At 52.6% G+C, this 25,915-nt stretch overlaps 1 protein-coding gene across 8 annotated transcripts; it reads right to left on the bottom strand.

Moving 5' to 3' along the window:
* Positions 1–689: 689 nt before the first annotated feature.
* Positions 690–25,547, bottom strand: Il4r (interleukin 4 receptor). 8 transcript variants are annotated; one of them, XM_087625465.1, is made up of 12 exons: positions 25,475–25,531; positions 18,237–18,370; positions 14,582–14,662; positions 13,118–13,204; positions 11,630–11,768; positions 9,843–9,994; positions 8,933–9,084; positions 7,397–7,553; positions 6,029–6,128; positions 3,914–3,992; positions 3,447–3,496; positions 693–3,117 (listed from the first exon to the last, which is right to left on the bottom strand). In XM_087625465.1, exons 4-12 carry the CDS (start codon positions 13,185–13,187, stop codon positions 1,611–1,613), a joined length of 2,406 nt encoding a protein of 801 aa, XP_087481591.1. In that variant the 5' UTR covers positions 13,188–13,204; positions 14,582–14,662; positions 18,237–18,370; positions 25,475–25,531; the 3' UTR covers positions 693–1,610.
* Between the last annotated feature and the right edge of the window lie 368 nt (positions 25,548–25,915).

Genomic DNA, 25,915 nt, shown 5'->3' with positions numbered 1-25,915 from the left:
TGTGACCACACCAGTTCCTTGTGCCTCAAACTTCAGACACGAGTCCTCTGCTGCGTGTTCTAAGTTCGTCTTGGCTTTTTGCAGATACCATGCGCTCACCTCAAAAGTGGCCTCCTTCAAGCCTCCCTGAGTGACCTGTCTCTGGTCTTTCCTTCTTAACATCATACTCAAAATACAGACTACAGAAGTTCTCCGTTGGCCTGGCAGATTGCCAAACCCCAACTCCTCTGCCTAAGACGTAGGGGGCCTACTGATGTCAATGCCTTACTACATCCAACAATCCTTATCAGCCAATGTCCCGTCCTCTGTGGGCTAAGGAGTGTCCAACAGCTCTAGCACTCGGCCTAAAGGAGAGGGACAGAGGAGGACCCCTGCCCTAGAAATGGCCCTCACTAAAGACGGTGGAGCTGGAGAAAGGTCCTCCACTCTCTTCCCTGAGCAGGTACACATGGGTACAAGCTGTGGCTGCAGGGCTGGAGGGGGAGGATGAGGATGGAGGGGCCGCAGCTCTGCCCCATTCCCAAGTCATCCCCTTGAATCAACTGCTGTGGCTTTGCCCAGGCCTCATGCTGCACATTTCAGCTGTTGCGCACAGCTGCCAGGAGGCCTCGGTGAGCTCCTGTAGGTCTGGTGTGTGTGTGTGTGTGTGTGTGTGTGTGTGTGTGTGTGTGTGTGTAATAAAGGACAACTGACAAGATAAAGAGTCTTTATTGACATAGAGCTCCACGTGACCTCTTCTGTCCTGCCCTCCTTGCAAACATACTAGGTGTCCCAAAGGTAGGGACACGAGCAGACAGTCCTGAGCCTGGTCCCGTCCTCCAGAATGCAGTCAGACTGCAGTCTGCCATCTGCCATCCCTATCATCTGGCCACCAACCAGAACCAGCCCCACAGTTCCCTTGTGGTCTCGCCTTGGCTGCCAGTGGTGGTGTCCACTGGGACCTGCCACTAGGCTGCTGTGTTTGTTTACTGGGATCCCACTTCCACATCCTGGGAGCCCTGGCTTCTGGCCACATGTGGGTAACTGGCAGTGACTTTGGGCAATCAAGTTTGCGTTCTTGTTGCTTTCCACAACTGGGCCAAGCTGGGACAGCAGGCTCTGCTTCTAGTCTCAGTCCGAGCTGTTCAATGAATAGCCTCCTTGGGGCAGTATCTACCCTCCCTTAACTCAAAATTTCCACTAGTTAGGGCCTCCCAAGCCACTGCCAGGCCAGCTGCGAGTTTCTAGGACCAGCTTCCAGCTGGGAGAACCCGACAGCTATGCCAGGACTGCTGTGAGCCTTGGGCAAACGGTCTATTGGGTGGACAGAATGGGCCTGAGCAGGTAGGGCAACAAGAGCTAGGAGAGCCCAGGGCTTAAGAATATCAGCACTGCTGTGGGAGAAAGCAAAATGAGTCCCTGAATCCCTTGTGAGGGAGGAGAGCCCAGGCCAACGGTAGGGGAGACAGCCAGGCTCTGAACTTCTAGGGTCAGGCCAAGTTCACATCTTCACTTCACCATTCTTTCGATTTCTGGGAAACCTGCCAGCTGGGCTGTCTCTCAGGAAGCACTTCCCTGGCTTGGAGGAACCCCGGCCTTAGCACAGACCTCAGCAACAACAGCACACTCACCTAAGACACAGTGACGCCCAGAGTGCCCACAGGTACCTCAGTAGTCTGGCTGGGAACAGGAGAGTGGCCAGGGCCCTTGCCCACCCCTGACAAATTGGAGGGTGTCCTGGGTGCTAAGGTGAGGTTGGCTTCCTGTGACATTTCCCCAGGACAGCTCTCCAAGGTCCCCGAGAGATTCCCCAAGGATGGTGATTTTTCATCATAGCAACAGCCGCAGCCAGGGCTAGCAACGACATGGATCTGACCATCTTCCTCCTGGCTGTGGTGTTGCTTCAGGTGGCCACACAGATGGCAGGTGAGGGACGAGTACACAATGCCAAGGCCCAGGTCATCCCCAAAGGGCTTGGGCACCTGCTCTGAAGGAGGAGGGGCCTTCAGCCAGGTGCCTCCTTTGAGCCCCAGCTCTAGACCAAGGCATTCTGGGGTGCTATTGGGTGGGGCTGAGTTCAGGGGACTGGGTGGCAGCTCCATATCCAGTCCGAAGGTGAATAAGGGCATGGAGTTGGGGGACTGGTTAGGAACAGGGTTCTGGAAGGGCTTGTACCCTCCACATCCACTGTCAGTCCCTGCTGCTGCTGTGTCCGTGCAGACGCCACTGCTGCTGAGCAGGCTCGAGAAAGCCTTGTAACCAGTGTCTCCAGAAGGCCCGACACCAGGCACCCCAGCGTCCTGGGACGCACCCTGCTTCACTGCCTGCACAAACTCTTGGTAGCCACTGGTAGGGGCTGGGGTGGAGCCAGCTGTCCCGTGCTGCAGGACACTCATGTGAAGGATCTGCTCCCAGCTCTCCGCTTGCTGCATTGGTGGCCCTGAAGAATGGGGGTCAACCGGGCTCAGAAGATCCCCTTCTTCCAGATGTCCAGCCTGCTTCTGTTCTGAAGCCAGCTCTCCAGGATTTGGGGCGGGGCTGGAGAAGTCACTAAAACTCCGGTAGGCAGGATTGTCTGAAATGACAAGGGGGACCTGTGTGCAGGCTGTGCCAGTTGCTCTCTCAGGGTCTGGGTGTGGAGGCTGCTGCCCTGTGACCTGGCATGTGGTCTCACTGGGCCCCGTGGGGAAGCAGGCCCAGGACGTAGAAGCTTGCCCACTTTCTGAAGGCAGAAGGGAGGATGACTCTGCCATGCTCGACTGGCCAACGCCTCCATTCTCAGCCCCCAGCAAGTCTGAAAACAGGTTCTCAGTGAGCCGGGCCATGATGTCTGCCTGACTCTCCTGGAAGCCCCCTCCGCTGTTCTCAGGTGACATGCTCAGGTCCCCTTTGACCATCTCATCCTCTTCCTCCTCCACATTCTGTACTGGGGCCTCAAACAGCTCCATACAGCGCACCACACTGACATGAACGTTCTCTGGCCAGAGGACGGTCCTGCTGACCTCCGCAGGATACCAGCCTGCTTTTTCAGGACTCTGGAGAGGCTTGGTTTTGGCAGCCTTCGGGGATTCTCTCTCTTTCTTCACTCTATGCTCCAGCAAGCAGGGCAGCAGCTTGGTTAGACAAGTCTTCCAGTGTCTGCAGAAGTAAAACTTAGCGTTCAGTTTGCCACCCTTGGAAAACTCCTATTCACCCTTCAGAATCCTGCATGGAACCACCCTGTATTGATACTGGGGTGTTATAGACATGGTCTTCTGACTTTAAAAATCAATACTTAGCCTGTTCTCACTGCAGAATGGAGACTCAGCCGCCCACAATTGAACCCCCTGCCACCCTTGGGGCTAGGAAGAGAGGCGGCAGCTGTGTAGGGTCAGGGAAAGGGAGTTGATAGCTACCAGCTGATTAACTATCACATTCCCACACAAACCCACAGAAACGATGACCCGAGTTCAAGTTCAGATACATACCGGCTCTTGGTTGACTCCTGGCTTCGGGTCTGCTTCTCCCAGAGGGACACCTAAAATAGACAGTCAATCAGTGGGGGGATGCCTGTCAGCACCACCCAGCCGCAGAAGGCTAGGTGTTTTGACAGACAGCAACCATGCCTAGACAGCTGAGATCCACACAAGCCCCACAGAACTCTGGGAGCCTCAGCCTCCCCCTGACCCCCGCCACCTGGGTGAAAGGGCATCAGAGATGGCAAATGCCCTCAGATACTCCAGCTTGCCTGTGCTGTCCTTGACTCTGATCTGGCCACACAACTCCCTGTGACTAGCAGAACACGGCAGAAATAGTACTGGGCCCACATGGATGTGGGCAGGGGCTTTGCAAGTGTCCAGTGTGTAGTTTCTGCCCGTGCACCATCCTGCCTAGCCCTGACCGTTTGTTCCTCGAGCCCACCCTACCCATGGCTGGGAGTCACACTATGGATTACCTTCGTGTCCTGAATGATGATGGCTGCTAAGGGACTGCGTGCTGGAGTGGGAATCTGGTCCCACCATATCTTCTTAATCCTGAGGATGGAAAGGGAGTGGGTTAGTCTCCGAATGCACAGTGGCCAAGGGGCTCTTCCAAGTGTCCTAGCCAGCACTCCTCCCAGGGCACCAAGGCCACACTGATTCCCTTTTGGTTATACAACAACCTTGATCCTAACTGTCATCGCCATCGCCATTCTAAATGGGCAGAGGAGGCCAGGGAGAGCATGATACTGGCAAAGCTGCTTTGCAGACCTATCTTCCGGCAGGCTCAGGGGAGGATACCTCTCTGCCCCAGGGCACAAGCAAAGACTCAAGCTGTATAGCAAGGATCCTGCTCCCCCAAGAGTTCCTTTGGGAGCAGGAGGAGCATTGTACCACACTGGCTTTAACAGGCCTGAGAGGTCAGAGGCCATGAAGAAGCAGGCTTCCCCTTTCTTCCTGGACTGACTGGCCCCTGTGGCTTTCACCCCACCATCTTCCCACAGTTTTCTGAGCACCTACTATGTGTGTCAATCCCTGTGCAAGGGCCACAGGGACTAAGTCAGAAAAACAGCCAAAAGAGAAGCCGCTGTGGATGGCCTTCAAGAGAAACAAGACGTATACATATGGCCAGACCCATGGCTCCAGCTGCAACATGTGGCAGAGGATGGCCTTGTTGGACACCAGTGGGAGGAGAAGCCCTTGGTCTGGCCCAGGCTCGATGCCCCAGTGTAGGGGAATGTCAGGGCAGGGAGGTGGGAAGGGGTGGGTGGGTGGGGGGAACACCCTCATGGAAGCAGGGGGAGGGGAGAAGGGATAGGGGGTTTATGGATGGGAAACTGGGAAAGGGGACAGCATCTGAAATGTAAATAAAAATATCCAATAAAAAAAAGAAAGAAAAAGAATGAGTATGTCCATACAGATATGTATATGAATGTTAGGATGACGGATGAAACAGTGAAATAAGAGGCCATGGATCGGGCTGGAGAGATGGCTCAGCGGTTAAGAGCACTGACTGCTCTTCCAGAGGTCCTGAGTTCAAACCCCAGCACCCACTCAGTGGCTCACAATCATCTGTAATGGCATCTGATTCCTTCTTCTGGTGTGTCTGAAGACAGTGACAGTGTACTCATATATATACAAATAAAATTAATAAAAAAACTGCAGTTTTTAAGAGGCCATGGATTTAAAGGAGAGTGGAGGGGAGTTTTTAAAGAGGTGTTTGGAGGAACAAGATATATGGGAGAAATAATGCAGTTAAAATTTAATGTTAAAAATAAATTTAAATTTTTTTTGGTTCTTTTTTTTTTTTTTCCGGAGCTGGGGACCGAGCCCAGGGCCTTGCGCTTCCTAGGCAAGCGCTCTACCACTGAGCTAAATCCCCAACCCCAATAAATTTAAATTTAAAGGGCTGCTGTTATGGCCATTATTGGAGGAGGAGGAGGAGGAAGAGGAGGAAGAAGAAGAGGAGGAGGAGGAAGAGGAGGAGGAGCAAGAAGAGGAGGAGGAGCAAGAAGAGGAGGAGGAGGAGGAAGAGGAGGAGGAGGAGAAGAGGAGGAAGAAGAAGAGGAGGAGGAAGAGGAGGAAGAAGAAGAGGAGGAGGAGGAAGAGGAGGAAGAAGAAGAGGAGGAGGAGGAAGATGAAGAAGAAGAAGAGGAGGAGGAGGGAGAGGAGGAAGAAGAAGAGGAGGAGGAGGGAGAGGAGGAAGAAGAGGAGGAGGAGGAGGAGGAGGAGGAGGAGGAGAAGAAGAAGACATTAACCATGGCATACTGTGGACACTGAGAGGGACAGAGGACAACTCCATCTCCTCTATGCCAAAATCGACCCTTCTTTAGCCTCAACTCAGCTCCTTCTCTCCAGAGCACCCACCATTACTGCCTCCCACTTGGCTTTCTTTTCTCCAGAGCACAGCCACTGTGGAGAAACCTCCAGCCACAGGCTGCCCTGGCCTGCGAGGCAGACTTCCAGCCTTTTCTCAGCCAGCACAGTGACTGTGACCTCTGGCAGTCAGGAGAGGTAAGCAGGGCATTCACATCAGGTACTGCAGAAGGGCCAGCTAGAGGCACCAGCCAAGTGAGAGCCAAGGAACTCACTTGATAATGCTGAAGTAACAGGTCAGGCAAAACAATAGGATGCAGATGCAGGAGATGCTGACACCCAGCGGGAGGCGCTGCAGCAGGGGCAGCTGGAAGTCTGAAAGGAGAAAAAGAGTCATGAACTGGGAGGCCACCCTGTGTCACGTGCGTGCGTCCTCACTTGGGGTTCCCAGGGACCCTTGGTTACCTGGCTGCAGATAGCTCTCACACCTGTCTCCCCAACCCCCCAACCCCCACCTTACACACCAAGTCCTTTCGCACCAGTCCCTGTCCCTGTCCTCACTGTCCCTGATCCACATCCAGATCACAACAGCTTGGAGTTGTCTCGTTTTCCCAGAGCTCAGAGGTCAAGTGCACTGGAGGGCTCAAGTTCAAAGCCAGCCTCCATCAAGTCCTGAGTGACCCGGGGCAAGTTGTTTGCTCCCTTGGGGTTCTCCTCTGTTCAGCGGGGCTAAAAATATGCTTCCCTCACAGGCTAAGAGGGCCGTGTGGTTTAAAAGATCACACATTCAGTGCAAGCACAGGAATCTTTTCTTTGTTCACGGACTCAGAGGTATCTCTGACATCGTCTCCCACCCTCTCCTCCACCCAGGCCCGCACTCTGCCTCCTTTCCTTCCTGGCGTTTGCTTTCACCTGGATCTACCTGGTTTCTTTGTTTACATTTGTGCTTTTTCAACCATTTTTAATCTTTTGTTCACGATGCATGTGTTAGGATCTGAGCGCAGGAGTGTGCGAGCCATACATGTGTCCATCCTAGCCTTTCACACTGTTTCAGATGCTCTGCTCTCACCATCTGCACAGGCTAGCGGGCCACCGGCTTCTCCTAATTTCTCTGTCAGGATTATGCATTCATGCTACTGTGCCAGGCTTTTACAGGGGCTCTGGGGGTTTAAACGCAGGGCCTTATGGCACTGACCCATCTCCTGCGTTTCTGTTTTTGGCATACCAGCTCCACTGCTCTGTGTGCTCTCCTCACCACTGGAGCCCCCAAGGTCATTCAGTCACAGATTGACATTATTTGCTGAAAAAAAAAATGTGTGCTGTACATCATGCCTGCTCCGGACAAGCCCTCCTTCTCCTCAGCAGTACCACTGCGTTAACCTCACACAATTTTCCTCAGTCCTGACTATGCAGCTATTTCTGACTGTATAGAAAGAGGACTCAGTCAGTCTGTGGCACCCATCAGTGACAACCATGGAAACTGTGGGCCTATTTGCAGCCCTCTGATCACTACAGCATAGCCACAGGGAGGTATAGTTAGAGAAATCCCAGAACTGAAAACCCAAGGTCAGCCAGAGGGAATTTCTGAACAGAGAATACACACAGCTGTAGAGATCCTCACAGCCCAAGACCCTGATACTCACGGTTGTACCACGTGATGCTGGGACTCCACTCACTCCAGATGCCAGGGAAGCTCTGGGACAAGACCCTCACACGTGCCCTATAGCGCACCCCTGATGTTAGGGTGTTGACTGGGAAGCTCAGCTTGGGTTCCGTGTAGGTCACATTATAGACTTTGAACTGAAGGAAGACAGGGACATGTGAACACAGAGCTGGCAGGTATGTGTGTCGGTTCCCAGCCTGGCTGCTGCCCTGGGTGCTCCCTCAGTGCTGGGAATGGCATCATTCCCACACCCCTGCCACTGCTAAGAGGAGAATGAGGCGGAGGCTGCCAGCCCTCCCCTGACTTCTCCAATGACTGGCATCAGCTATTATCTGGATTAAACTGGGTTTGAACACAACATAAACCAAGGCTAAGCTGTATGATCTTGAGTAAGTAATCTCAAAGAGGTCACCCTTGGGTTTCTGGTCATCCCAGTAGTGGGGATGCTAGAAAGGAGGGGAAGGAAGACATGAGTAGCAGGAAATGACCTGTTTCTAAAGCAAGAGCCAGGCTGCCCCTACAGACTCCTGCCTTTGTCTATCTGATGATCCCTTCTGTGGAGAAATTATTTTTGGGGAGAAGGAGGGTAGAATGATTTTGTTTGTTTGTTATTGTTGTTGTTTGAAAGGGCCTATGTAACCCAGGCTAGTCAAGAACTTCCCATCCTCCTGCCTCAGCGTCCTGAGAGCTGTGGTTACAGGCTGGGCCACTACACCCAGTTCAATTCTGCTCCCATCTACACACTGAAGACAGATCACCATGAATAACACACAAAGGCAAATGTGACCAGGAGTGTGCCCAGTCTGAAGTCACTACTCTGCTACCCATAATCTCATGTGTACCCCGCTGGGAAGTAGGTGTAGCCCAAAAGCCCCCTTACTAAGTGAGTTAAGACTGCAGGGATAAGTCCCCCTCCTGATGCTGTAGTCTGCATCCAGAATGTTCCCTAGGGTCCATGTAGTAAAGGCTTGGTCCCTAGAGTGGAGCTAGTGTGGAATGGTGTCACCTAGTATGAGGAGGAGGAGTCACAGGGCATGTTCTCCAGGATATTATGACAGTGGGTGTATGCTTGTGTGTGCCCACCCCATCCCCTCTCTCTCTGCTTCCTGGCCACCATGAGGTGAGCAGCTCTACTCCATCATGTTTCTGCCATGATGCCTGCATCAACCCCGGGCCCAGAGTAATGGGGTCCTAAGACCACAGGTTGATCTCTAGGAACTCATGCGTTTAAATAGACATCTTCAACAAGTAACATGGAATAATAAAAAAAAAAAAATAGACATCTTCTCTTACAGCTGATGTTCTTGGCTCTTTGTCTTAGTAAGGGAGCACCGGCCCACATGACTGCACACTGCAAATGCAGGGTCAGGAAGGGGACGAACATGCCCAGGGCAGAGCCTAGCCAAGAGCAGGTTCTCGTTCACTACCCCCCACCCCAGGCTCCCAGCTCCACGGACGGAGCATGCCTTCCTGCCCTGTTCCCAGGCAACGGCAGGGATCTGCGGTGCCCACTCACTTCCGCCGGGTTGTCCTCTCTGGAGATGTTGACCATGCAGATGAGGCCTTTGTGCAGGAAGTTGTTCGATGGGTATGGGTTGCTCCACATCAGCAGCAGCGCATTGGAGACATTGGTGTGGAGTGTGAGGTTGTCTGGAGCTGGGGGCTTCACTGGGGAGGAAGGGCACCTGGGTCAGGAGCTTAAGCCCTGGAATCTCTTTTGTTTTGATGTCCCTATTAACAACTTCATCTTGAACTTCTGATCCTCCTCCCTAGACTCCTGAATGCTGGGATTACAGGGGTGTGCCACCTCACCAGGCCTATCACTCCCGAAGTAACCTTACCCGTGACATCATGACGGCAGAGCGTATATTAAGGTCAATGTGACAATGATTTTAAACCCATCCATGGGTTAATCCTAGTATTTTGTAGGTGCCCAGTGGTCTGAGCAGCAGTTCTAACCACAGATCGAAAACTGTGAGATCTTGTCTCGGATATGTGGTCTTCAATTCTGCCTCTGGCATTGAGAAGCTGTGTGACCTATGGCAAAGCCATTGCCTTCTCTGATCTACAAAATGAGACTAATCAGTCTCTTTTGGAAACTGAGGTTCAGATAAGTGATGCGATTTGCCCTTGGTTGCACAGCAGCAAATTCTGGCTTTCAATTCCTGTTATCACTACGCTTGCGCAGGGGTTTAGCTCAGTGGTAGAGCATCTGTCAAGTCCTGGGTTCCCTCCTCAATAACACAAACAAACAAACAAACACAAGATAAAACAAAACTATGTGGGAGCTTGTGGTAGGGATTGCTGCGGGGACTCTGGGTAGAGTAAGGTCAGCCTTCCACACTCAAGGCACAGGACAAAGCAGCAGGTGACCTGCGGTCAGTGTGTGCCCACCTCCCGCACTGGAGCACCCAGACAGGCCTTACCATTGTCACTAGGCTTGAAGGAGCCTTGCCACAGCTGTCCCCGCTCAGACCACAGTTCCAGCCAGTATGTGTCTGCCTGGATCGGCTCCTCTATGGCCATTTGGCACACACACACGGTGTCGGCACTGTTCTTGGGGGTGCATGTGAGGTTTCTGCAGACATAAGAACGATGTTAGGGAATCACTGCCCATAGTTACCAGCTACCCTGGTACCCCCACAACTTCCCAGGTTACCCCCACCTGACAGGAAGACCAAGGCAACCAGGACCAGGCATGGAAATGACTTGGGGTTAGCATCTTGCTGGCCAGAGACCTTGCCCACCTCATTCTGGACATGGCCGTTCTGGCTGTGGTCCTCACCCCAGGCTGGAGCATTAAGTAATTCACAGTGTCCCAGCATCCCTTGGTTTACAGGGGACTCTGATAGGCTGTAGCACACCTCCCACAGGCTCCTGCCCGTACACATCGGGATATAATTCTGCCAAAGGGCCACCAAACAGGCCACCCGCATCTCATAGACCAGACCAAGGGCCAAAACTCAGTTTCTATAAAATTCCACACAGGAAGTTGAAGGCTTTTGAAAAGACAATATAGTTTCTGTCACTACAGCGAAACTGCAAAGCAGCCATAGACAGGACGTAAATGAAGGCAAGGGTGTATGCTAATAAAACTTTATTCATAAAAGCGGTAGTCTGCCTGCTGTGGTTGGGCACACCTTTAATTCCAGCACAGGCAGAGGTGGGCAGATCTCTGTGAGTGTGAGCGCAGCCTGGTCTACATAGCATGTTCCAAGACAGCCAGGGCTACATAGAGAGACCCCGCCTCAAACAAACAAACAAACAAACAAACCAAACCAAACCAAACCACAAAACAAGCAGTGGCCAATTGACTTGAGGTCCATAGTTTGTCAGTGCCTGGTCTGTGCAGATGTGCAAAAGCCCAGCTCACTTGCCCTGAGGCAATAGGAGGGTAGAGGGTCACCCCTCAGGCATTAGGGCAGTGTCTGTGTGTCTCTGGATGCTACTGAGTGCTGAATCTGTGGACTTGGTTTAGACCTAGGCACAGTGCTCACAGAGCACCTAGAAGCCAGGGAATGTCCCGGAGCAACCCCTGGACACCATGCCTGCACCTTCACAACAAATCCCACACAGCCTTGTCCCATGGCTAAGCGTGCTCAGACGTCGTCAAACTGTTCCATGGTTCTTTCTTTCCTGACATGTGGATCCTGAGGGTTAAACTCCAGCCCTCAGGGATTGGCTGAGCCATCTTGCCGAGCGTATTTGCAATTTTTCCTTTTTTGAGGCGGTATTGTATCTCTAGTCCTGGCTAACTTCAAATGCTGGTCCAGTCCAACATTGCAGCCCCAGGACACAGTGACAGGGATCCAGAGTCCCACAGTGTCCTCTGCAGCCTGTGGGTGGTGGTGGCGGGGGGTTGGTAACAGAACTCAGGGTCATCCATCAGACAAGCTTTCTGCCAACTGAGCTGCACCCTCAGCCCTCTCACTTTTCATTTTGAGACAGAATCTCACTAAATTGCCCAGCTGGGCCTTGAACTTGTGATCGATCCTTCTACCTCAGCATCTCAAGTTGTTGTAGATCTGCACCACCAAGCTCCAAGCTTGGCTCAACTGTGGTATCACGCAGGATTCGTTATCCCAGACCTGGCTCCACCTCAGACACCGCTCAGTGAGCTGCTGCGAGCCTACAGCACAACATATCCCGGTGCTCGCCTGAAACAGCAAAGGTCTGGACAGACCTCTGGGCGCTGCCCCACTATCCCACTTACTCAGAGAACTCGAAGAGCAGCCTGTAGTCCAGGAGGAGCTGAGAACTGCAGTCCACAGTGCTATCCAGCTGCCACTCACACGTAGAAGTGCGGATGTAGTCAGAGAAGCAGGTGGGGTCACCCAGGACCTTGATGCCCCCTGCAGACACAGCCAGAGCAGTGGAGTCATGAACAGGTCAGAGGGAAGCTAGCACAAACAGGATCATGACACACATGCAGACGATAAACATGCCTGCACACGCACAAACAGCTATAGAGGTGCACTCTCCCTCAGAAGCACCCATCTTAAAGCACTGGGAGAAGAGGTGGTGCCCTATATTGTTGCCTACCCTACACATTTTCTTCCCCCAACCCCTTCCCTAAGAGGCTTAGCCAACGGAAGAGCAGGAAGGAGGGAGGAGGAGGGGACAGGTACTTAACCATCAGCTCCCTGCCAGGAATTCAGGTGTGTGTGTGTGTGTGTGTGTGTGTATGTGTGTGTGTGTGTGTGTGTGTGTGTGTGTGTGTGTGTGTGTGTGTGTGTGTGTGTATGTAACAGCCAGTGAGTGTGGGGCTTTGCTAAGTGTTGAGTGACTACTATTTGGGGCCCTCAAGAGCTTCCTGACCCACGCCCTACATGGCCACTGTCCAGACAAAGTCACAATACACATGCCACTGGGTGTGCAGGAAATGTTTATACAGCAAACAGAACTCTGATCTCCTGACCCCTCTCCCCCAACAGCTGCCCTGGGCTTTCCCATCACACAGAATAGTCTGCCCTTGTCTGGGCTTGGGATAGAATCTGTGTGTCCATTTGATTTTTTTACGGTGTCTCCATAGCCACCTCAGGCTAGCCTCCGGCTCATTATGTAGCCCAGGGTAGCCTCAAATTCACAATCCTCCTGCCTCACTCTCCCAAGTGCTGAGCTGACAGGGGTAAGCCACACCTGCCCACATGAGTGAGAAACATGTGTCCACATGCTGGCCTTCTAGACTGACCCAGAAACTCTTTCTCTTTCCAGATCTCTGAGCCACCCTGGTCCTCACTCAATCCCTCTGATCAGACTGTGCAAGGTCTTCTGACTCAGGGACCCTGTGACGTGTGTTCCCACCCCATGACAGGCAGGCTCTCCCTGGGGGCCTCACCAGGAACACACCCGCAGTTGATGCCACTGTCCCTTGTGCACCCTACTTTGAAGTGCAATGCCCCCTCCCTATCCACCCATTTCCCAAGCCTCCCAGACTCAGTCCTGAGCTACATTTTCCCTTCATCTTTTGACAACCTTTGGTATATAACTCAAATTATTTTCTACTTAGTTCCCGGACAGCCTCCACTTTCAATTTGAATTAGTGTCAATGAAAATAACCAGTCATAGTGATTTGTTACCGGCTACTTCCGCCCTCCCTCCGCAATTCCCACAAGGGCTTTGTTCTGTTCAGTGATGGACCAGAGGACCTTGACATGTCATTAGTGGTTGATGAATGAATGAACAAGAGGTGGGGACTTACCAGAGCCAGTCACCCATAGCAAAATCAGACAGCTCACGGAGGACAGGAACTTGGTGCAAAGCCACCCCATTGCGGACGAAAAGGTGCCTGCAGAAAGAAGAGTGGACAGACGATGATCTGAGGTCAGTGGGGTCCATTTCACTTGTGGCATGGCCCTCGCTCTTCCATGTCTCTGTGCCCCTCTCCACACAGAGCCAGAGAGCATGCCCCTGTGTGCCTGTCCCAGCAGAGCTGTGGCACACATTCACAGCTTCCTCAAGTTCAAGTCCTGGCTCCCTTACATACCAGCTGTGAACCTGAGCAAGCTGTACCCAGTGCCGCAGTTTCCCTGTCGGCTCAGTGGCCATCCACTGACAGCCCCATCTCAGAGGTGCTGGCATTACATGAACAGACAAACCCAGCAGGGCACACAGTGGAAGCCCTTTGGCTGGCTCAACTATAAAAGCAACCTAGGCTGGGGGAGTCACAGGGGAGGAAATGACGGTAGACCCCAGGTCTGAGAGTACTCTGGGACTGGGGGCAACATAGTGCCTGCTTGGTATATACCAGGTCCTGGGTTCCACCCCCAGAATCTGGGAGGGAGGGAGGGAGCAAGACTCAAAGTAGAAGGAAAGAAAAGAAATGAGGTGGTGGTGGGAAGTTGGGAGTGGGGGATGGGAGAGAGAAGCATTGCAAGGGGCCCCCAGTGCCCCCCCCAGCAGTGGGTCAACCCCAGTGCCTCCCCAGCAGTGAGTCAGCCTCCAGTCCCCCCGAGAAGTGGGTCAGCACCAGTGCCCCCCTCTGTCTGGGTCTCTATCTGGAGGTTGTATCTAAATTTGCGGCCGCAGACCCATTTGCCCCTGAGCAGCAGCTATGAGCCCACAGCCTCTGGAGTTCTGCTTCCTCTTGCTGCAAGGACCTGTCAGGCTGGGTCTGGCAGAGCTTCAATGAGGAAGCAATGCACAAGGTTGTCACCCTGCCATACATGCATCCAGTTCCAGCCACAGGTGGCTCATGCCATCATCAATCCTGCCAGATACTGCCCTCGCGGTGCAGTAAGCACTCAAGGCAGAGACACGTCTGCACTGTCACCAAGTGTTCATTCGTAAAGTCACTGTCCTTCATGTGTGTATACCTGCAGCAAGCACTCCGGGTGTGACGCAGCCCTCAAACAATGCTGCACTGTGACACCATGAGAGCTACCATGTCCCTAGTCACTAGACTTCTTCAGCTCCATTGTATCCTGGGACTGACTGCCTTCTCACACCGGTCCATCATAACCAAACTGTTGTTCATTCCATGTGTGTGTGCAGTCTGAGACCTGCTGCTCCAGAGGGAAATAGACGATTTCAAAAAGGCGAGCATTAGATGAATTAAGGGAATGCTCATACAAAGAGAGTATATGGGGAAGACACAGGAAGCCCAGCACAGAGTGTGTTGAGATGGAACAGACTGAAGCAGGCAGATCGTGAGTTCAAGACCAACCTGGGCTACACAGGGAGAGACTGGAATGCAGCTCAGTGGCAGCGTACCTGGCCCCCAGATCCTGGGCTCCCTCTCCAGCACCTTCAAAAGAAAAGCAAGTGCAAACCCTGAGTCCCAGGTTATAGGAACTTGTCCAGTAGGCCCCAGAACTAGCAACACACAGATCCAAAATCAGAAGCCAGGTTCCTCTGCTTCTGAGCCCCAAGTATGTTCCTCAGCTTCTAGGACTACAGCCCGAACCTAACAATGAAGTAAAATGAGCCGTGGAAACAACCCTTGCACCTGTCAACTTCAAATGTCAACCGGCCTGTGTGACACACTGAAGCCTGGCTAAGCCGTGGTAAGGTCAAGAAAGGGCTTCACAACTGACTGATGGCGGAGCAAAAATTGTTTAGCAACAGTGGTCTTCTCGGGTCCTGGTAACAGAATCTGAGACCCAGGGCCAGGGAGGTGACAAATTCCAAGCCCCTCTGAGACTCTACTCACTCTCCCAAGGCCCCACAAGTCTCCAGGGCCTTCTGAGCAGTGACCACCAGCCCCCTTCTCATTGATAGCCCAGAAACATTTCAGTGAGCCACATCTGGCTCTCCCCATGTGCTGAGAACTCTCCTTGCCCTGTCACCAGAACAACCACCCCTGCCTCAGTCTGGCACAGTTTCCACCCCAACACGGGAGGCTAAACAAAAATGTGTCTGGCTCCAGCATGGGCGGCAGAGAGACTGGGAAAAGGACAGGGCTGAAGATGTGGTCCATTGGTAAAACTCATGCTGAAACCCTAAGTTTCATCCCCGACATGCAAAGGGAAAGAATAAAAACAAGAAGAGCGGAAGAAGCTGCCAACAAACAAATAGTGTAAACACACAAAGATCCTGCAAGCCAGTGCCCCTACAAGCCAGTGCAACACCGCTTGGAGGAAAGTAAGCTAAATATACAAATGGTTTAACAAAGAATTTGGGACAGACAGAAGACATGGAACCCCCTTAGGATGCTCCTAGTTTAAGAAATGGAAGTGTAAGGGGTAACCTGTGGCCAGGCATGGTGGTAAATGCCTGTAATCCCAGCATCTGGGGAGTGGAGGCAGGGGGATCCTAAATCAAGGCCAGCTAGCACAACTCAGCAAGACCCTCAACCCTTCCCTGAAGAAGGAGCTGATCGTTTAAATCATGCATGTGTCACCAGAGCTAAGGGTCTGTCCCCAAGAGTGCTAGTCATAAGAAGCCAGGTTCATGTCTGCCCTCATAGTTCCTTTTTCCCTAGTGCCCAGAACACGGCCTGGCATATTATGTAGTGGGAGCTCAGTAACTGTCTGTTAGAGGGTGAGTGGTAAGAATTAGGCAAGGACAAATTCAACAATCTCCACACAGGCCTTTGGTGGAGACTCTGCCTACACAGTGATATGTGATGGTAACTGGTGCCCTAGCTTACTTCACAGATGCCTTACGAGGCAGATACCATTCTATAGACAAGAACGCTGGAGCACAGAATTGGTAGGATGCCTGCTGTGGTCCCAGAGCTGGAATGGGATCCACAATCTGTGGGCTTGACCACTGTGCCGCTTCTTGAAATGCACTCCAAAACAGGAAAAACGGAACTATGACGAGCAGCACATGCAGAGGAAGAGAGATTAAGGGTCAAGGGGGTGTGGTGGCTTCTGAAGCAACTGACCCAAGACTCCAGTCTAAATAGGCCTGCTACTTCCTCCCAACTTCAAGACAGCTGGGCTGGGCTGGCTGGGAGCCAAGGACACATTGCTTCTAGGCAGCCGCCACTGGGGTTCCCAGAAATGGCGGCCACGTCAACAGCCCCACCTCAGACAGGGACGCAGGGAAGTCCAGGGCCCCTATTTGTGCTGGCTCAGCCCAGGGAGGGGCTAGCACAGCCTGCTCCTGCTCCAATAGTGGAGCGAGAAGCCCATAGGTGTTACCTGCCTCCCTGCGTACCCTTTCTTATCACAAGTACTTCAAAGCACCTACTATGTACCACTTCCTACAGTTGTAAATACCACTGTCTTTCAGGGGACTGAGTCCAAGGTTTGGTACTTGCTAGGCAAGCACTCTACATCTGAGCCATTGCCCAGTCACGTGTATGTGTATATGCATTATTTTGGGCCAGGGCCTTACTACATGATCGAGTCTGGCTTTGAAGTTCATCCTGTAAACCAGGCAGGCTTTAAAACTGGGATCTTTCTTGAGAGGCATGTACCACCAGCTGGCTACACTCCTTTCTTCTTTTAACAAGGACCTGAGTGAGATAAGAAGATACTGGAGAGTTTCAAGCAAACATAAGATTGTAGGGGTGATCCTGTGACTGATCTAGGAGCCAGGGATGGTTGTCAGGCCAGGTCGTAGGCCAGCAAAAGGCTCCGAGGCTCACACCAGACTGAAGGGATCATGGGGGAAGAAGGATTGAGGACCTCCCCATTAGGAACTGCTAACACAAAGGCCAGTTGTGGTGGCACAGGGCTTTGGCCCCAGCCTCAGAGTCCGAAGCAGGCAGATCTCTGTGAGCCAAATCAACTTTCAAAGCCCCCTGTGAAGGCAGCATAATCCCACGTCCATTATGCAGTCTGAAAAAGTCTTAAGGAGGCCTGGAGGGAAGGTGACTGACCCACCAGGCAAGCAGGGAGGGCCTGGTTGCTTCCTGCCTGCAGCTGAATTCTTGGCTCAGCTGAGATGTGGGTGTGGTTGGCAAAAACAAGAGAGGCTGGCAGGACCTGGTGGCAGCACCGTCTGCCAGTCCAGAGAGACCAGGGATGTCTGAGGGGACAATAGGAAGCCATTGAGGACTCTAAAGAAGGGCAAGAAGCAGGTCCTTTTGGAACTGGGCAAAGGGCAGGGCTATCGAGACCTGATTCCTAGTGCAAGGGTGAGTGTCCTCGGGCACCCTGCCATGGAAGAGACATAGGAATGGCATGAACCGTGGACACCAGTCAAAGGCCTGGGGGCAGAATATCCTCATAGACAGCTTGAGAGTGCTGAGAAGAGAGGTGCTAAGGCCCAGGAGGCTGTGTGATGACGAAAGCCTCTTCCAGAAGGGACAGGGGTATCCTGGGATCCCTTCGTGGGCCAGGGCTCTAAGCCTGAAAAGGGAAACCATCATGGGGTCGGAGTTACCAAATGCAAGCGTCCCTTGACAGTTGTGAACACACAGGGCTGACAATGCCCTCAGGGAGTCCTTTGGGTAGTTTCATGGGATCCCTGAAGCTTATCTCTGGAAAATTCTGGAAGCCCAAGAGAGAATCGGGTCCAACTCCTTTCAGCGCCCACTCTGGCTGATTATGCCTGCATAACCTTTTCCTTGTGAACTCTGGTGGCACCTCTGTGCCACACCAGCCTTGCTGCACGGCAGCCCACAGCAGCCAGAACTACCACTGCATCACCCCGTGTGGACATCTGAAGTGGGTATGAAGGGTTTCCATGGAGACATGTTGATGCATGATACCCCATCCTTTCCTAGAACTTTATGTCTCTGGCCCACAGCAAGGCTCTGGGCAGAGGCCAGCGAGCTGTGATCAAGCACCACTCTAATCATTACTTACTGTTCCAGAAGCAGGATACAAGGCTCCGAAACACTGATTACTGATTAAATTCTGTCTAGTGTGGTCTGGACTCTACCAGGCTCCTGCCAGAGACCTGCAGAAGCTATAGCTCCTCACCTCACGACAGCTGGATGTACTTCACTCCCTCTTAGGGACCCCCTGAACGCTGACACCAACGGAGAAGATTGTCGATATAGGTGTATCAGCCCCATTTTAGGGATGGAGCAACCTGGCCCAGAGAGGTTCTGAACCTGTAAAAGGATGCACACTTGGTCACTACTGTGGGTGGGATCTGAACCCAGGCCTCGGAGTGTGTAATTCTTGGTCCGATGCCTGGCAGAGAGGTAACAGGGAGTGGTCAAACCAAAGTCCAGAGTCTGCCATTGTCTTCATTGCCTTCAACGGGAAACTCGTCTAGTGGTGGCTGGGACTTCGTGCCCCTCCCCCACACCCAGAGCAGGCAACACTGGGCATAGTTAAATCCCCTGTGCCAGCTGCAGACAGGTGTGGTAAGGGCAAGGGGCACTCGTCTGCATTCTTCCTGCTGTCTCAACCCTGTACTGTTATGGGCCTTGGCAGCAAGGGCCCGCCACTTGGGCAGGGACCCCAGAGTACCTAAGATATAGGTCATGACTCTAGGACAAAGCGCAGCTCCACACCGACTGCGAAAGAACTCTGAGGTCATGGTGAGGTCCTCTCAGAATGCAATTTCCTTCTCTGGGAAGTGGGAACAGGTTTTCTTGTCTCAGTGGGCAGTTTCAAGAAAGCAAAGAAACCGACCATGGCCTGGGACAGGGTTTACAGAATGGTGAGAAAAAAAAAAAAAAAAGGCAAAAAGACTAGTTGCCATGACAACAGCAGGAGTAAGTTTCTCCCAGGTACAAGCTTCCTTCCCAGTGTGGGATAGAAGTCCAGGATCTCCAATTCCAAAACACACAGCATGGGGTAAGTGGGACCAAGTCCCAGGAAGATGGGGCGACCTGCTGGGGAGGTGTAAACTACCTGACTAGCCAGGGCTTTGTTTGCAGGGAGCTGACAAGAGGGCTGTGTGAGGGGTGCCCTGAAGCCAGGCACAAGGACATTGAGACAGGAGTTCAAGGCCAGCCTAAACCTCATGGTGAGGGTTATCTCATAGAAATGGGCAAAGTGAAGAAGAACAAATGATTCTCCAGGGTCAGGCTACAAAGACCACAGGGCAAGGGGCTTGGCCTGTGGGGTCCCTAGAACCCTTTAGTGTTGTCTAGGCCCCTCAAGCATCCACCCCACCATGACCTAAGAGCCTGCCCAGGATAGCAGCTGGTTCTCTACATCTGTAAACAACATTGCCTAACCTGTGCCTGACCCTGTGCCCAACAGTAAAAAAATAACTAATCACTAATTCACTTAAGCTTGTGGTCCCCACGTGACTACCATCATTAGCTGGTGTCCTGCGGGTAGGAGCAGACCTGAGATGCTAGGAGATCCCAGAAAGAGGAAAAGAATGGTAGAAGGGGGTCCCCACTCCAGAACTGGCCCCGCCAGGGAAAGTCCACCCTCTGTTCCTAGGACTACTACCATGTCCCAATGCTGGGTTCCATGGTGATAGGATGGGAGGTGGGTTGGAGAGCTTCCTCACCTGCTCATCAAGGAGCCAGAGAAGATTCTAGAATGTCTACAGCCCTCACTACCATCTTCCACACTGGGCGATGAGGAGCCAAAGAGTTGTCCTTATCAGCCCATATCCCCCTGCCACCCAAGTCCCCAAGTATACCTTGGGCAGTCCAGCTTGCTAGGTCACCTAGACTGTCTCCTTCACTTCCCACTCTCCTTGCCCAGCACGGATCTCCTCACTACTGTTGCTCCACCGACCTGGGCGAGCCCACTCCCACATTAGTCTACCTTCCACAGTCAAGCCAGCCCTTTCCTTTCCACCCCCTGAGCTTTACTGGTTCTGTGCTAATTCTCCACCGAAGGTCCCTCAAGGTCCACGTCTCACCCACAAAAGAGGAGGCAGCCAGACTGGAGTGATATGCTGTCCCACAACATTCATCCTGGCCAGGTGATTTCCCACGACAGGGCCTTTGCCTGTGCCAGCCTCACTGCCTGAAATACCAGCCAAGAAGCTTTTGCCTGAGGAGGAGCGCATGCACATGTCTGCAATGCCTGACTTCTTCAGTAATGTATTTACTTTCCCGTAATGCTAAGGACCCAATCCAGGCTCAGAAGCACACATTGGAGACAAGTGCTCTACCACTGAGCTACATCCCCACTACAGACAGGCAGGACAAGCTGTACCCCACTATATGACCAGCAAAACAACATGCTCAGGATCCTGGTTTCTGAATAGAATGGAGTGCTAGCCTCCTAGAAGCAAACTGACACAAAGTCTCCAGGAGAAAAGCACGCTTGACTGGCAGAGAATAGGACAATTCAAGTGTGACAGAGAGGAACTCAGGCTGATTCACACAGAGGGAGAGAAAGTGACATCCAAAGTCTGCTGTGTCCGCTTGCTGTGCGTCTGGCTATGCTGCTTCAAAAGCTAGAAAAAGACCCAGAGAAACTGAAGGAGCACATTGAGCAGAGGGTGTCTGGGTGGGGGTGGGGCAGAGCCCACATAAACAGAACGCAGCTGTGGCGTAGCTAGTGGGCTCACACCGACAGCTGCATTATCTAGGACTTCGCTCTCGGTAGACGACATACTTTTTACAAATATGGATTTACTTGCTATGTCATCCAGGTTGGCCTTCCACTCAGGATCCTCTGGTCTCAGCCTATTGTGTTGGAGGGTTACAGGGCTATGTGCTGGACCTCAACTACACCTATCATTGGTGCTGGAGAGATAGCTCAGTAGTTCAAGTGCTTGAGATGCAAACATGAGAACTAAAGTGTGGATCCCCAGGACCCATGTAAATGATCCACCTATATTCCCAACACGAGGAAAGGAGAGACGAGGTATCTACCAGTCAAACTGGCTAGGGGGACTAACACCATCTGCTAACTCTGGGGAATAAGCCTGACTGTGCATACGAGGTGACGGCGGGTGATTGAGGATTTCAGATTTCAGCCGTTGCACATGCGTGTATGTACACGTACACACGTAGACATCCTTTGAATACATCAGGACATCCAGAAGAGAACAACTGGAAAATCCTTTCTGAGAGAGCAGTAAATTCTCTACCACTGAGACAGAGCCACATGTGCCTACACAACGGCTAGAACAGTCAGTGTTGGAATCCAGCAACACAGATAACAGAAATTCCACCCACCACCAAACACTTCAAAACCACACACCACTTCCAAAAGCTCCGATGGCAGACACGAGGAATTAACAACTCTTTGGTAGGGACAGACAGATGGCCAGCACAGGCCTAATTAGCCAAAAGCATACTTGGAAAACAAGAGAGACCAAAAACAACTGTAACCTCAACCAAGACACTTCAGATGAGAAGACACACGGAAGAGAAAGATGGGAGGCTTCCTCAGATCAACCACGGCAAACACCAAAGGCTCTCACAAACTGACCGCAGAAGCATGCAGCAAGAGGCGCTCTAGAAAGATACGAGCAGGCGAAAGCCTGCCTCGGCTCTAACAGGACCCTGATCAAGTCAAGTCTGAAGCCAGACTGAACTCCAAAGTTACCAAAGGTAGAGGGAATGCCTAAAATAACCATAGAGGGAAAGCCTGAACTAGAGGACCCCTTGGCTGGAGTGGAGCAATGGTCAGTACCTCCAAGGGAGTTGAACTATGGCCAGGAACTTAGGTTCCCAGAAAGGCAGCCTCGGAGATCATCCCCAGAGTGAGCACACAGTTGGACCTTGTTCCAGAGGCAAATAGGCAAGAGACTGGGGCTCTGTGGTTGGGAGGACACTCAGCCCACGGCCATGGCCATGGCTCTCCTCCCACAGTCTCACTTCCCCTTTTGAAAAGGCAGACACCCCTGCTACCCTAGGGAACCTCAGGCCACCCAGTTCTCCAAAGTGGACCTGTGAACGATGGTTCCCAGATCCAACTAAGACAATCTGATTCTCTTAAACTCTCCTCTTCAGTCAGGGGACTTGGGCAGGAGTTGAGCATGTAGGCTTGTGGGTGACCTGTGTCAGAGTGTCGCCTGACAGATCGCTACACCAGTCTTGGGGATAGGAGCTCAAGCCAACAAACGCTTGGCTCCTTATGTACTTGATCTCCCTTCCTCACTCTGTGGGACTGCGAGGAAGGGGTTCATCTACCAATAATCTGAAAATTGACTGCATGGAGGCCTGGCAGTATTCACAAGATTATAGTCAAATAAAGAGGTGGTCTTAGTGGTAGGTGGTGGTGGCTCACCTTGTGACCTAATTTTCATTCTTTATAACCAGTGGAGACTCTGGGAGGCACGAAAGGTGACTCTAAATAAGTGACTAGACTTCTCTGTCCCTTCATCTGGAAAACTTGAGTGTCTTACAGCTCTCACCTCTTAGGGCTTAAACAAACTAAGATAAAAACAGGTGTCAGATCCCGCCCAGCCCCCTGACTTCTACTCCTGCCCCTCCCTGTTCCCTCAGTCCCAAACAATCTCACTGTTTCCTTGCTGTGGGTAAAACACAAGGACCCTGTTCCCTGCCTAGAGCCTTTGCGTCTCTGTAGTCTCAACTCCGAGGCTAAAACTCCTTGGAGACACCTTTTCCTCAGGACTGTCAGCTTCCTGGGGGCCTTTAGCGCTGTGCCATTCACGGTTTTGACCCTGGCCTATGGCTTGGCACCCAACACACATGAGTACTGCCCTTCATTCTATAACTACTTCTGGGGGCTGCAGGTCCCAAAGCCCCCCAACCTTCCCACAAACCTCATGAAACTGAAGTCTCTGAGCTGGGGCCCCACTTTAAGCTTCGCCATCTCCAAGAGGCTGTGGGCCCCAGAGGCTGTGTGAGTCAGTGGTGGCAGCACCCAGAACTGCTTGACATCAGTGCTTCTTAGAAAGGCTGTGCTTAAGAGACTGCACGGCACCCGCCAGCACGCAGGCTGCAGGAAGCCCTGTGTCACCAACCCAGGAGGCTACTACTGACCTTTGTTCCTCCCCTGTCTGGTCCTGTCACTGACTGATGGTGCCTGTGAAACACCAGGAGCTTAGACACACCATCTCTCCTCATTGTATGAGATGCCACTCATTGATGCAACAGGTCTGGCCTCGCCCCTCAATTAGTTGCAAGGGTGGTCTCCAGCACAACCCTGGCTACTCTTCGGGACAGTGGAGCATGGCTGTGAATATGGTGAGACTCTGTTCCTCTCGGGGAGTCTGAACTGCAAGGACTTTGTCAAACACCTCATCTTTGGCCTGATACAGCACCTGGCACCCCTAGTCCCTCAGAGCAAGAAGGAATGGCAGCTTGAAAAAGCAAAACCATCCTAAGTGGGAGGAGACATCAAATGCCTTGCCCCTCCATGAGTAATGGTATGGAAAACCCATTCCTTGAACATTCTCATTCTAGATACCTCTGACAAACGGGAGGTGTGGGGATGTGGAGTGATTTTCTTGGGGTCACACAGATCTGAACCTGGACAACCCTCGCCCCCCCCCCCCCATTTCTACCCTCACCTCCTGCCTCTGGCTCTGACAACCAGAACAATGGACTCTGATCCATGCTGGGTGTCTGAACCTGGGTCACTGTGAGTCTGTGCCAACCCAGGCAAGTCTCACGCAGATGGAAATCCAGCCAGACATAGCTAGGCTGGGCTCAGAGGCTCAACCCGAGGAATGCTCAACAGTGTCCTGTCACAGCAGGCACAGTCACAGTGCAGCCCCTGCCTCTGCCACTCTCTGATGAAGGACCCCCAGCAAAGGTCACTGCACACATCCATGGTTGTCAGTGTGTTCTCATTTTGCCGAATGAATCCTTGGGGGGTAGCAATAAAGATGTGTTCACTTAACGATCCGTCGTGCCTGCCGCCCCTAGGTACAGTTTCGAATAGGGCATACGTGACGCCCTGGACCCTCACTACGATGCTTGAGTGTTCTAAGAACGTTACGACAGAGACTGAGCTTAGAGCCCACAAGGAACAGATCAAGCCTTTGCTACCTCCAAGCCTCACTTCCCAGGTGGCCCTCCTGTGCCATGGGGACCATGACAAGTTCCTTTCCACACATGCGAAGTGTGAATATGTACCCCAGCTAGGTCCCTGACCCAGATCCCCAAGGCAGAAAAGTAGGGTGTGGCGTTTCATCCCCAAGTGAGGGCGTAGTCATTGTGCCTGCCTCAGGGACAGCCTCCCTGGTCACTTTGACCTTCCCCAGTCTGGGATGGCACTGTATAAGACCTCCGCACAAGCCTCAAATGGTGACAACCCTGCCCAATTACCAGTGTGTGGTCATTTGGGCAACTCGCTTCGGTTTCCCCATCCATACCCTGAAGACCCAGGATCAGGTCCAGGACTAGGAATCTGTCCTGTGACTTCCCTGTGCCCCACAGCAGGGAACTCAGGGGCTTCTGCAGAGCTATCTACCCTCCCACATATCTGCCCCTCTGTGATAGCTAGGTGGCACACTGAGCTGTCCTACCTTCTAGCCTTTGCCCATGCTGTACCCACAGTTCAGCATGCCTTCTCTTGTCTCTGATTCTCGACCTGCCCAAGTGCTCCCCCACACCCAAAACTGACTCAGGGGTTGCACTGCCCTAGGAAGAGGTGTCTTGTTTGCCCATCATACTCCGTCTTGTGTGTTTGTCCCTCAGTCAGAGAGCACAGCCTGAAACAGCAAGCAGAGCACAGATGAACTGGAGAACAAACACATGACATAGTGGTCACCTCAATGTCCCCTAAGTAGTCATGACTCCTCTGGCTGATTCCTAGAGACCTTACCAGGACTGTGGAATCTCAGTACTCTCTTCTGGCCAAACATACCCTCAAGTCTCAGTTTCCCCATTAGACTTTAGGATGGGACAAATGTCCCAGCAAACGCCCCAAGACTCTCAAAAGACCACCTGTAGAGGAAGGCCAGTGAGCCTCACACCTCCCAAAGGGCTGAAGAAGGGCAGGGCCCAAGAGTGCTGGTTTGGGGACAGACTGAATCAAGGACTAGCTGGCTTATACAACGTCCAGTTTGCCACAATAAATACTCAGGTTCCTGGGTTACTGAACCGGAACCTGGGAGGAGCCTGGTAGTCTCAGCTTCTAGAAGATCCCTGGAACGTCTTTGTGGGGACCGGACTGCCGAGGCTGCCTGAGTTTCACAGTACGCGAGCTGTTCACTCGCTCGACCTACACCGACGGCAGCCGACCCCGGCTGAGAGAGGAGCCCAGCAGCCCCACGCCCACCCGAGGATCCGCGGGCTCTGGTTCCAGCCCAGATCGGTTCCTTATCCATCACTGGCCGGTCCCCAGCCTTCCCCACTGCCCGTTCCTACCTGTGTGTTCAGGCTCCACGCGCCGTGCGGGGCTTTCCTGCGCGAAGGACCTCGCCCGGTTTCCTACGCCGCCTGGTGCCCCTTATTTACATGCGACGCCCCGCCCCGTGCAGGTCATTTACATGCCCCGCCCCCCGCCAGCTCATTTTCACCCGCGGTCCTCTGGGCCTTGCGAGATCGCCGGCTTATTTGCATGCCCCACCCCAAGCGTCCGTAGTCCTAGAGGGCTCCGGCTTGTGAGTCCCAAGACTTTAGGATTCTAATCTTTGCCCTTTCCCTACAGACCAGCTTGGCTTGTGATTGCGGCTGTTGCTCTTTTTTTTTTTTTTTAACTTACCCAGCGCCTGTGCCAGAGAAATTAGAAAGCCAAAACAGCTCATCAATTAATAGCGAGTGCCTCCTGCCAGATCCAGGCACTCCATGTCCTGTACAGCCATCCCT

The sequence above is a fragment of the Rattus norvegicus genome, chromosome 1 (genome assembly GCF_021556685.1).
Source record: "Rattus norvegicus strain SHRSP/BbbUtx chromosome 1, alternate assembly SHRSP_T2T, whole genome shotgun sequence".
NCBI classification, from domain to species: Eukaryota; Metazoa; Chordata; class Mammalia; order Rodentia; family Muridae; genus Rattus; species Rattus norvegicus.
Note: the sequence above shows the minus strand (reverse complement) of the source record. Positions and strands in the feature narration are given on the sequence as shown.